General features: G+C 40.3%; 1 protein-coding gene across 1 annotated transcript in view; it reads right to left on the reverse strand.

The window, feature by feature from the left end:
* The window catches only part of oprd1a (opioid receptor, delta 1a), a 64,739-nt gene extending 57,177 nt beyond the window's left edge, over nt 1-7,562 (reverse strand). Inside the window, exon 1 of the mRNA XM_077200130.1 lies at nt 7,057-7,562. Within this exon, the coding sequence (XP_077056245.1) occupies nt 7,057-7,295 (239 nt within the window). The 5' untranslated portion in view covers nt 7,296-7,562. The remainder of the gene's footprint in view (nt 1-7,056) is intronic.
* Between the last annotated feature and the right edge of the window lie 5,824 nt (nt 7,563-13,386).

Here is a 13,386-nt window from a genome sequence, read left to right on the forward strand (position 1 = left end):
CGTGTTTGTTTTCTTGTTTTTGGATTGCCTTTGGATTTGACCCTTGCCTGGACTAGTTTGTGAGTACGGATTACCCTTTAAATAAAACTGCTATTGGATCTCTGTTTCCTGTGTGTGCATCGTGACAGCGGTGCTGAATTTTGGAGTTGAGAAACTAAATTGCAAATCTCCAAAATAGGCTTTCACTAAATTTGTTATTGACATTGGTACTCTAAAAAATTCAAATGCTGCCCAAAGAAGCTCATGTGGCACTGAACCATATGCATTAGCCAAATCCAGGAATGTCACATGGAGCTCCTTCCTCTCCTTTTTAGCTGATTGAATTCGTTGCCAGATAACATTGATGTGTTCTAAGCATCCTGAGAACCCTCGAATGCCCGCTTTTTGAACTGACGTGTCAATGAAGCCATTCTTTAACCTGTTAACCTTCAAGGCCACTTTTGAAAAATCCCCAGAAATGGCATACCCAAACTTAAACAGATACAGTTCATGAACCCTTTGCACTAAAAGCACAAGTATGATCTCATTTGAAAGCTGACACCTAGTAGTTTATTGTAAATGTAGAAATAATTATTGTCATAATGAAAAAAAAAATGTTTAAATAGCTTCAAAGTTTTGTAAAGTTATTAGAAATTTACTTTTATGAAACATCTTCATAAAAATAAAATTGAAGTTGGCCCTGGAGGAATCTAGAAATGCACTGCAGCTAAAGCCATATGTGTGACCATTTTATATTTAAAATCTGAAAATGATAAGTCTAAAACTCTGTATTTAGTTAAATGTTTTTCAAGATCATGTCAAATTACTTTATTTTGATTAGACTCTACAATGCAAACTGATGTTTAGTCATCTTCTGAGTCATCTAATCAGTCTATTGTCTCTATTATTTTGTGGTGCAAACGAGCCCCATTCAGAGTCAGTCTCTCCTTGCACACATTCACACCTCTCCAGACTGGTTATGCCTCTAAATATGCATTTCTTTTGTCTGCATTATAGCTACTAACGACTGGCTATTCACAGGCTATTCATAGGGTTTCAAACCCTAATTTCTTTTATCAAAGTTCTCACTAAATATTTGAAACTGGTATCAAATGCACTGAAACATTTCAGTAAGCATTCCTATTTAGAAAAAAATCATAAAACAATAACTGCTGGTGGCAGGTGCACCTGGGCTAGCTAGCATGTTAGCTTAGCACACCATCAATACACGACCATTTATGAGATTAAAACCATGTTTGTGCTCCAAACTTACTTTATAACGCAAGTCGAGTGTTTTAAATAATCTTCTCTGATCTAATTTGGCTTCAGATAAAAAAAATCCGACAGAAAATGTATTATTTATAGTGTTCTGCACGATGATGAAATCTATATCGATTAGCATTACATTATAAATATAATCTATTATTATGAAATACCTGGCATGGCTTGAAGAACACAGGTAACTCAAATATCATTGCAATCATGTTTATTGTCTTCAAAACATCTTTATCTGCATGTTACAGCGATCTCTGTCAGCTACTTTCTGTATCAGTGACGTCCTGGAATGTCACATGACTATGGGTCTTCTTCGTGATCCATATATGGACTGTTATTGTGCATATAGCGCCCTCAGGCTATTGGTATGAATTGAAAACACAGCACATCTCAGTAAGAAGCGATCATAATGATTACATCGACGCATTTGGGTATAAATTCAACAAATATTATTCCTGTCTATAGAAATATGATGTGAATCTATGAGAATATATCAATATTTCTCCAAGTCTGCACATTTTTGAGCTAAAGCCCTGAGGGACGATGTTTTGCGAATCGCTGTCATGACGACAGCTTGGAGTGTTTTTTATGAATGGACCAGCTGACGCTCATAATTCATATTAAAGGTATCCACTCATTTTTTCATTTCATAACTCCTGACACAAATTAAGACATAACTGTCACTATAAGTTTCTCAGAATACAATAGTGGTCAAATACTGAATCTTGAGTATTATATCTTTTTAATGATGTATAGTTTGTCAAGGTATAACATTAAATCTGATAGTAAATTTGAACTAAATAAAAAAAAAACCGCTTCAGTGCGCCGACGCTCTGGAAACGGTTAACAGGTTAATAGGTAGGTTGACAATCTCTGCGCAATAATACTGAAGAAAATCTTACCTTCGACGTTTAATAGGGAAATAGGACGAAACTGACTGATGCTTGTAGCATCTTTTTCTTTAGGTATAAAGACTCCACCTGCTCGGCGCCATGCTCTAGGTACAACCTGCTTTTCCCATGCCACTTTTATCAATTTCCACAGAATTCGTAGAACTCCAGAAGCACTCTTGTACACTGTACGGAACTCCATTAGGCCCTGGAGATGATGAAGCCCTTGCCTTTCTCACAACCTGCTCTATCTCTTTCCACTTAGGTGCACAGACCTCCATTTGGTATTCTGGTGGATTGATAGGTGGGATATCTGACGGAATTGACATAGGCTCAAGCCTTTTTGCATCTGTATGCGTTTCCTCCAAATATCTCTCTAGCTCAACCCTAGATGCTTTTAAACTGCCATTCTTCTCACGAGTGAATAACTTATTTACGAATTTGAATGGGTCTTTATAGAAATTAGCCCTCGCACGCTCCTTCTTTTTGTAGCGTTTCCGTAGGCGCTCAGCTCTGCGTAATGTTGCAAGCTTATCTTTTATGGCCCTTTGTAAGAGATTGAGTCCCTCCTTCGCACTTTGTTCTGCTTTTTTCCATTGCTTCCTCAGCTGTCTCCTTTCTCTAACTAACCCTTCAATTTTCTGCTGCCGTCTAGATACAGCAGGAGTAGTTTGTACTTTTTCCTTCCTTTTTTCCATACCAAACCTCTCACTTCCGTATGCATAAATTATGTCCCCAAATTTATCCAGCTTCTTTTCAACTGTACCAGTTAATCTTTCCAATGCAAAGCATAGATCTGTGTCTACCGTGTCCCATGCAGTTTTCTCACAAGCTCTTGGCGATCTAACTCCAGGCCTATGCCCGTTGAGGTTCTTTTCTCTCTTATGCTGGTTATTCTGACCGGGTTCACAAGTATCAATGTGTTCATCACTAACTGTGCAAACAGTTATTTATTATTTTATTTCAGTTAGTTTTTCAGTAACTGTTGTTAGTTTTGTTTAGTTTTAGTTTTTCATTTATTATGAATTTTTAATTTTATTTCAGTTTACGAAAATGTTTTTCGACCAATAGTTTTAGTCTTAGTTTCAGTTTTCGTTTACAATAATAACTTTGATGTGGAGTTTTTGCATAAATCTCACCACAGGCATGTTTTTCAATGAGCCTGGGTTGGGTTTGGAACAACATTGGGAGACTAAATAATAACATAATTTTTATTCCTATTCCTAAAAAAAAGTCTCTGATTATGTTTCTAACAAAATGATAATAATAATTCAAATGTTTCTCCTCGTCTTAGAAAATGGTATTTGAAAAAAAAAAACCAGAGCATAAATATTTTGTGGATGTAGATGTAGTTAATGGCCACCACTATATGGGAAAGCAACAATACAAGGCAATTTCAGACATATATAAAATGAACACCAATTACAGTCGAGACTCTTTCTATCACAAAGCCACCCATTCCAATGTATATTCCAACCTATAACCTGCGTTGTGATGATGTACTTTTACCAGACAGACTCACATGCTGGATAGAATGATGTTGATGTTGTTTTAAAATTATAAACAGGCTTTCTTCATTTCAATAATCAGACGCAGGGCTCCTCATTTGCAAAGCTCTCAGTGACAGGTGATGAAAAGACCGTCAGACAGACAACTGACAAGTGCCTTGAGCTTCAACTCAGTTGTGTGATCCAACATCATTATCAGCCTTACTGACTCCCACCATCTTCTGATGGCAAACTGTATTAGGGTATAAACTGGTTGTACTCCAATATTTTTCCCTTCATTACAAGATGAGCACATTTTGTTTATATTTTCTTACCCCCACAATCTATCATTTCCTGTGTTCAGCTTTGCTCATAAAATAATGTCTAGAAGATAGAATTTTTACAGCTGCAATTTCAGAACATTCCATCCACTCATAGTTGCTAGTGGCCACTATACTGCTCAATGATTTATTTATATATTCTTTTTCTTTCTTTTTTTTACAGAGAGGTACTGCTTGTATGAGAGGAGAGGCTTCAAATCTTGAGAACATTTTGAATATTTTAAGGCTCTTGTAAACCGAATTTGCTACACCAAATCTAGTCCCATTAACAAGAAATGTTACAAGAAATGTGTGTGTGTGTGTGTGTGTGTGTGTGTGTGTGTGTGTGTGTGTGTGTGTGTGTGTGTGTATGTGTATGTGTGTATGTGTGTGTGTGTGTGTGTGTGTGTGTGTGTGTGTGTGTGTGTGTGTGTGTGTGTGTGTGTGTGTGTGTGTGTGTGTGTGTGTGTGGCGCCGGTGCGATTCGTTATTTGTACAGGACATCATTCGAAACTGCAAAGTTTCCACTTATATTTGTGTACCCTTGTGCTTTTGTAAAATAAAGAAAACAAACAAACTGCTGTCTCGGTTTCGTTTCGATCAACTTGTTTGTGAAGCGCTGTGTGTGTTTGTTTTTGTGATTTATGATGACATGGGTATTACACTGGTATTACAACTTGAACGTGATTTATGAGGACATTTCCTGAGTCCTCATATTTCAAATGGCTTTAAAAACATACTAAGCAGTGTTTTATTAAAAATGTAAAAATGCAGAATGTCTCCTGTGATGGGTAGGTTTAGGGACAGGGGCAGTGTAAGGGGTTAGAATATACAGTTTGTCCAGTATAAAAACCATTACGCCTAAGGAATGTCCTCAAAAATCACAAAAACAAAGCTGTGTGTGTGTGAGTGTGAGTGTGTGTGTGTGTGTGTGTGTGTGTGTGTGTGTGTGTGTGTGTGTGTGTGTGTGTGTGTGTGTGTGTGTGCATGTGTTTTTGTGATTTATGATGACATGGGTGTTATGGACTAGCATTTTGCTCTTCTGTTTTGTTTCTGTTAATTTCCCTGGTCTGTTTAGTTTTGGTTTCCCTGATTACTGATTATATCTTTGTTTTGTTACTACAGTTACATATTATTTTACCTGTCTGTCATTATATTTGCTTGGTATTTATACTCCCTGTTATGTTCAGTTCACTTGTTGGGTTCTCGTGTAGTATTTAATGTGTGGTTTATTCTCCTGTGTACTCCCTATATGCTTAAGAATACAATTACCCTGTCTCATTGTTCAACATATTTAACTAATATATTATGTTTAATGCTTTATTTTGATTATTTCATAGAAAAGCCATTATGGCCAATGATTTAACTGTTACATATGTATTTTATTTATAATACAATGAATATAACATTTGCATGATGTGTTATTGTATTCACCAAGTAGTGCTGTGAGTGTTAGGTTGGCTAGCACTGCATAGTTATATGTGTGTGCAGAAGCGGCTGTCCAGAGTTAAATCTGAGGTCAAAGAGATAAGGATGAGACTGCTCTACATATAACTCTACAGATGACTTATTTATGCTCAAAGTAGAAGAGAAAACATCTATTAGAGCAGCTTTATAACTATGTGTAAAGTATGTTGCTGTGGATGAAAAGTGATGCAGACAAGAGGAGATGAGCTTGCCATATGCGGAGGAGAACCCATAAAACAGGCCTTTTAAAAGGGGGCATTACTAGTTTGGATGAACTCATTTGGGGAGGTCACTAATTTATCATTAAATATATGTGACAACGACAGTGACATCAGTGAAATTGCTTTGATTCAAAATCTTTTTGATGTTTATACTTTAACTTATACAGATTATTTGTAGAATACTTATAGCCTACTGCTAGATAAACTAATCAATAAATTGATTTCTATTTTTATAACAATTTCTGCCTCACGAGGCATTGATTTATGACGTTGAGCTACAACAGACCCCTGCGAAGTCTTTTGTTTGACTATAGTACAAATAATTTAGGTCTGATTCGACTTACTTACCTGACCTTAGAATAATAATAAATAAGGTACATCAATTCAATTTACTATTTAATTTCACATTCTAATTATAATTGTGTATTTTGTTTGCTACACATTTTGTTAAAAGGTATTCTCCATTTTTTTATTCAATTTAGCACATTCACTTGTCATGATGAAGTAAAACATTGATTTGACTATACCACAAAACATGGTTTCCCATAGTTTTTCTTAATACATTTAATCTTAATATTGATTGAGATGTAGGTTACAGGGTTAATCTTTTGTAAACCACACACAAAAAAAATGTTGCTTATGTTTTCCCTGTGCTCCTAATATATCTTTATCTGTTTGCACCTTATAATTTTCTAATTATCTAAAGTTAAAGAACATTGTGTTAACATGTGCTCCTAATATATCTTTATCTGTTTGCACCTTATAATTTTCTAATTATCTAAAGTTAAAGAACCTTGTGTTAAAGCTAAGCTCTACTTTACCCGGAAGCAGAGTAGAATTAGCACTCAATTGGTATGTTGATTAAAGCTGTCTGTGTAGAAGCACCTCAGTACCAAGAGAACAGAGCAATTACTGTCATTTTTAAAATGCACAGCTGGGGCAGTTCCTTTTTAGACAATGTAATTTTACAGACAACCCAGTGACATTGAAAACACTTAAGATTGCTAATACCCTGTTCTAAGACATGACACAAAATAAGTATTGCATGACCTGCATCTTGTGGTTTCACAGTAGCCTATGTGATTTTGAAAATGGTAAAGAATTTGCTCGAAATAATCATTCTTACAATATGCACTTGCTGCTTTACATAGGCAATCTGATTCACATATTAATTTAATATGCTCAATACAACACACAATGTAAAATAGAGACTAGGAAGTTGGCACAGTGGCTTTATCTCAGTAGGCTAACTATAATATTTACAGTTCTGTTGCAGTGTTTTTTATATATATATATAGGCTATATATTATGTCGCAAAGTCATCTTCCATGTATTAAACAAACTATCTATTAAACGTTTATCAAGATAGATAGATAGATATTTAGGCTAAAATGTATTTATTTTTTGCCTTGCTTACCTTACCACCCCGTACATCACTAGGATGTTTCCCAGGAGTCCCACCACGCAGATAACGGAATATAGAGCAGTGATGGAAATTGCGATGATGATTCCCGCGGGGCTCTTTACCGGGTTAGGCTCCGTGTAGTTCCTTCCGTCAGGAACGAAACCCATAACGTCCTCCGGAAAAGTAACATTAAACGGGTTAATGGAGTAAAGGTCGGACATTTCGCCAACGGGGATGACTGACGGCTCCATCGTTTCAGTGTCACTGCACGCTCACTGCGGGGATACTTGACGATTTGAACTTCTCGATATCAGAGCGGGGGGAAATGTTTAACTATAATATAAGCTCGGTTTGTGCAAGAATCGACACGCGATTAATAAAATCCAAAGTCCATCAATGGTGAGTAACAGTATCCTAAGAATGAAAGCTCTGTCCAGCTTCCGTCTACAGGTGTGAGATGCAGATGAGCTCTCTCTGAAAGGATCTGCTAGAAGGCTCAAACTTGTGCTTTTTTATGTGAGGGGAGCGAGTGAGTCGGAGGGAGAGCTTTGCTACGTCAACCTGCTATGCAGTATTCGGATTCCTGAAATATACTTCATTACCTACTTATATAATAACCCCAAGCAAGACTGAATAAGCGGATAACTAGAGGGTGAAACTGCTCATAGTAAAACGATGCCAGCTGAGCCTGTTCTTCTGAGAATGTTCCTTGTTAGCTGGGATTCTAAAAAGGTTCCATTTGTTTTAGCCTACAACTTATTTTGTGAAATAATAACAATAACAACGTATAGCTGATGACATTATTTATTTATTTACTTATTTTAAATATAATTCCCTTTCCTATTAGGATATAGCTACAATTTATACAACAGTACGTTTCAAATCTGATTGGCTGGGGGCCTTCCAGGATTGCTGATATTTCATTAGTATATCAGCACAGGACCCACACAATGTACCATTGATCTCCTAAGGTTATAAGACAACCACAACATTCCAATTACACACTATATTGACAATAGCCTAATTTGGTAATCCGTACTTAGCCATTAGCTACCATTTTTGACCAGTTTATTTTGTTTCTCTTAATTGTGTAACATTTAAAGTAGATTGATATTGAGATATGATATTGCTCTGTATATATACTGTATGATTTATAAGCGGCCGTCCTCATGGGGACCAAAACATTTTTCCTATAAGATCAAAATTTACTGGTATTACTATCCTCATTTGGTCCCCATATCGAATATCAGACACACACACACACACACACACACACACACACACTTTTTATTTAAATCTTTCTCTCTCCTAAACTCCCTTTTAAGCAAAATGAGCATGCAGATTAAATGAGTGATGAAGCATTGCTGAGTATCTTGGCAAATGTTGTCATAATCAGTTGAGAAATGCATGATGTACAGTTTTATGCAATATCTCTTTATTTTTTCACCTACATTCTCTCTTTTCCTCTAGAGATTGCATTCTGGATTGGTTCTCTGTGGACTCCAGATGGTGGTATGTCTGTGTGAAACTGGCAATAAAGCCTGGCAAAGGTGCAGAACACCATCAGTAGGATTATGTCTCACCTGCGACAGAGCCACAGTGCTTCAATAAACCATGAATTGTGGTAGTTGAAAGATGGTTGGATATTTTTCAGGATGATGAAATAATGTCAATGACACATTTAATTAATTTAAATTTAAACATTTCCCATTCTTCATTTTTCTTCATTATTACAATTTAAAAATATTACTAAGTTATGTTCTGTTTCATTGTATTTCCCTGTGAAATAGTTTCCCTGAGTTGTATGATTAATCATTATGTTCACCTGTTTCCTCATTAGTTTCTATTGTTTGCTCCATGTAACGATACCCTGTTCTCCCTCATTCTCTGTTCTTTCTCGTTTGTGTTACATTGTGTAAGTCAAGCTATTCTGTCTGATCTCGAGAGTTTTGTCATTACAGTTTTTTACGATTGCTTACACACTAAAATTAAACTTTTCCCACAATTAGCAAATCCTTACACTCAAGGAGCAAAACACAAGGCTGGATTTGCACAACTGTAAGCACATTGTCAGCTTCACACTATTCGCAAAACATTACACACAGTGATTTGCAAAACACTAGACACACATGTATACATGAGGCACAGAAGTATATCATAAAGTCACTTCCTTGCAATTCCAAAGCACTGACTGTCAAATTACCACACCTATGAGCCAATCTGTTTACACAGCCATGAGGTACACAAACACATGATTGGTAAATTGTAGACACACCAATCAGGTTTAAGCACTTTAAAAATGCAGCAGGTAGTTTCACCTTTTCCTGTGACATTGTACAGTAAGTTACATGTATTATTCTCTACATGGGATTGAGGGTCGGGAACGTGTCACGGAACGGGTAAGGAAAAAAGTGTGAGGACTCAAGTGCAGGAGAAATTATATTTATTTACAAAAGAAAACATAAACACAAAACAAAACCCACGAGGGGGAAAACATAACTAATAAATATAAACGGGAGGGACGGGAGGGACAGACCAGGGCGGGACGGAGACAGTCCATCGGGCGGCCAGGGAAAGGCAGACAGTCCATTGGGCGGCCAGGGCGGTGAAGACCCCTCGGGCGGCCAGGGCGGGGAAGACCCCTCGGGCGGCCATGGCAGAGGCTCTGGAACAGACACTGGCACCGGCTCTGGAACAGACACTGGCACCGGCTCGGGAACACCTGGCACCGGCTCGGGAACACCAGACACCGGCTCGGGAACACCAGACACCGGCTCGGGAACACCAGACACCGGCTCGGGAACACCAGACACCGGCTCGGGAACACCAGACACCAGCTCGGGAACACCAGACACCGGCTCTAGAACACCAGACACCGGCTCGGGAACACCAGACACCGGCTCAGGAACAGCAGACACCGGCTCAGGTACAGCAGACACCGGCTCAGGTACAGCAGACACCGGCTCAGGAACAGACACAAAAACTGTAACAGTCACAAGAACAGACACGAACACAGAAACAAACACTGGCTCTGGCTCTGGAACAGGCACTGGCTCTGGAACAGACATTGGCTCCAGCTCTGGAACAGGCATTGGCTCTGCCTCCGGCTCTGGAAGAGTTATTGGCTCTGCCTCCGGCTCTGGAACAGACATTGGCTCCAGCTCTGGAACAGGCATTGGCTCTGCCTCCGGCTCTGGAACAGACATTGGCTCCAGCTCTGGAACAGGCACTGGCTCTGGAACAGACATTGGCTCCAGCTCTGGAACAGGCATTGGCTCTGCCTCCGGCTCTGGAACAGGCATTGGCTCTGCCTCCGGCTCTGGAACAGGCATTGGCTCCAGCTCTGGAACAGGCATTGGCTCTGCCTCCGGCTCTGGAACAGACATAGGCTCCGGCTCTGGAACAGGCACCGGCTCTGGGACAGACATTGGCTCCAGCTCTGGAACAGGCATTGGCTCTGCCTCCGGCTCTGGAACAGGCATTGGCTCTGCCTCCGGCTCTGGAACAGGCATTGGCTCTGCCTCCGGCTCTGGAACAGGCAATGGCTCTGCCTCCGGCTCTGGAACAGGCATTGGCTCTGCCTCCGGCCCTGGAACAGGCATTGGCTCTGCCTCCGGCTCTGGAACAGGAGACACGGGTATGTCCAGGATCCGAGCCAGACGCTCCAGATAGTCCAGGTCCATGAAGGCAGACGGCACTGGCTCTGCCTCCGGCTCTGGAACAGGCATTGGCTCTGCCTCCGGCTCTGGAACAGGCATTGGCTCTGCCTCCGGCTCTGGAACGGGCACTGGCTCTGCCTCCGGCTCTGGAACAGCAGACACCGGCTCTCGCTCTCGGACAGGAGACACTGGCTCCGGCTCTGGGACAGGAGACACGGGCATGTCCAGGATCCGAGCCAGACGCTCCAGATAGTCCAAAAGTGCCTTGGCGGCCACACGAATGGGCATTTCCTGATCTGTCTCAGACTGGGCAGACGGGACGTGCACAGTTTCTGACTGGGTAAACGGAGCGTGAACAGTCTCTCGCTGGGCAGACGTGACGTGAACAGTCTCTCGCTGGGCAGACGTGACGTGAACAGTCTCTCGCTGGGCAGACGTGACGTGAACAGTCTCTCGCTGGGCAGACGTGACGTGAATAGTCTCTCGCTGGGCAGACGTGACGTGAACAGTCTCTGACTTGGCCCCTCTTCTCCGCTGAGTCCTCATTAGGTCGGATCGTTATGTCACAGAACGGATAAGGAAAAAAGTGTGAGGACTCAAGTGCAGGAGAAATTATATTTATTTACAAAAGAAAATATAAACACAAAACAAAACCCACGAGGGGGAAAACATAACTAATAAATATAAAACCAAAAAAGAACATGAAACTTACTGGAGGATCACAGGGAACAGGAAACATTAGACAACGATCCGACAAAGACTGCAAACAAGAGGAGACTTAAGAAGGGAACAAATCAAGATTTTGTGAAAGAACGCCGTTGCTCGTCAGTCCAAACGGCACGTGATACAGTAGCCTACAAAAAAAAAAACTTGTAAAAACAGATTATTTTTTATGTTTGTTGTTGTTGTTATTTACGGTAATTGTAACCTGGGGCCTGTTCTTCGTACGTCGCTAACTCAGTTAGCTGGATTTGATTGTTGGCGATTTGGCATGATCTTGGATCGTTTGGTTCTTCGAAGCTCATCCTAGACTTGCTGTCATAGCAACAGGTGCGCCAGCTTGAACCTGCTCGCGAGCAGGCTTATTTCATGTAAACAGGATTAGATTGCGGCTTTATAAGCGGAGGTGATACGGGAAGTCTGTCGTAGCCATGTCTTGTCCATTTTTAGGACAGAAACCTGTTGCGGAAGGTGCGAGGATAATTCGCAGAGCTTTTCGAATTAATCGCGTATTGCAGGATAGACAGGATCCTTTAGCGCAGCGCGACAGTGTAATTTTTGAGAGATATCGTTTTTCTCGTGAGGGTGTTATTTACATCATTAATTTGCTGGAACCACACATTAAATGTTCAACACGGAGGAGTCGGGCTTTGACAACTGCACAGACTGTGTGCATTGCCCTGAGATTCTTTGCGAGTGGCACGTTCCTTTACACTATTGGAGATGCAGAGAACTTAGTGAAAAGTGCTGTCTGTCGTGCCATTCGCAAAGTTTACTTGGCACTCAAGCAGTTTTTAGGGGGTTTTGTGGTATTTCCAAGCCACTTAAGACCCCAGGTTGTAAAGCAGAATTTTTTTGCTATTGCAGGTACATTTATAATTGTTAATGACATGCAGTCATGACCATGCCAAAAAGTATGACTAACAGTATGTGTCCTTCAGGCTTCCCTAACGTGATTGGTGCCATAGACTGCACACACGTCCCCATCAAGGCCCCACCAGGGCCCAATGAAGGGGATTTTGTGAACCGAAAGGGGGTTCACAGTGTAAATGTGCAGGCAAGTTACTATTACAATTTATAATATTCCAGATTAGTAATATATTACATAAAAAAATGAATGTAATCAAAAAGTATGCAGTTGACTGACTAAAATCTCTTAGATGGTGTGTGACTCTATGTTCCATATAACAAATGTGGAAGCAAAATGGCCAGGATCAGTGCATGACTCTGTCCAGCATTTTCAGAGAGTCACATTTATGCACATTATTTGAACGTGGTAAGGGAACTTATAAATGTCAAGCTCACAGTATTACACACACTTATGCTGAGCCTAACAAAACTGCATTTTTCCATTATACAGGGAATTTTGACGGGGTCCTGCTTGGTGACCGGGGCTATGCCTGCAGGCAGTACTTCATGACGCCATTCCCTGACCCAAACCCTGGACCACAAACCCGTTACAATGCAGCTCTAGCCAGGACAAGGGCGCGCATTGAAATGACCTTTGGGCAACTAAAGGAAAGATTTCAGTGTCTGTAGGGTCTGAGGGTTGCACCTGACAGGGCCTGTGACATAATTGTTGCATGTGCCATATTGCATAACATTGCCACTATCAGAAAGGAGAGGACCCCTGTGGTGGGGGTGCAGCCTGATGATGACCTCCAGCCAGTGCACTTGGACCAACCTAGTGGCAGAGCTGCACGGGACAGAATTGTGGAACACCATTTTTGAATGTGTAATAAAAGACAAGACAAAAATGCTTAGTTCCTGGAGTTTTATTTAAACAATTCTTTATAAAGAAAAGCCAGCAAGTCATCCTTTGCCTGCAATAAGAGATAGTTATGTAAAGTCAGCAATACTACTATGTGTCAAATGATGTATTAGCACTTACTCTGAAGGTCCTTTTGAAGCAACTATCTCTAGTGCAATTTTTCTCTTTTTCAAGTTGTCAAGTTCAATTTCT

Source organism: Siphateles boraxobius, unplaced genomic scaffold (genome assembly GCF_051911475.1).
Source record: "Siphateles boraxobius isolate OS27281-9 unplaced genomic scaffold, OSU_SipBor_1 43, whole genome shotgun sequence".
In the NCBI taxonomy this organism is placed as follows: domain Eukaryota; kingdom Metazoa; phylum Chordata; class Actinopteri; order Cypriniformes; family Leuciscidae; genus Siphateles; species Siphateles boraxobius.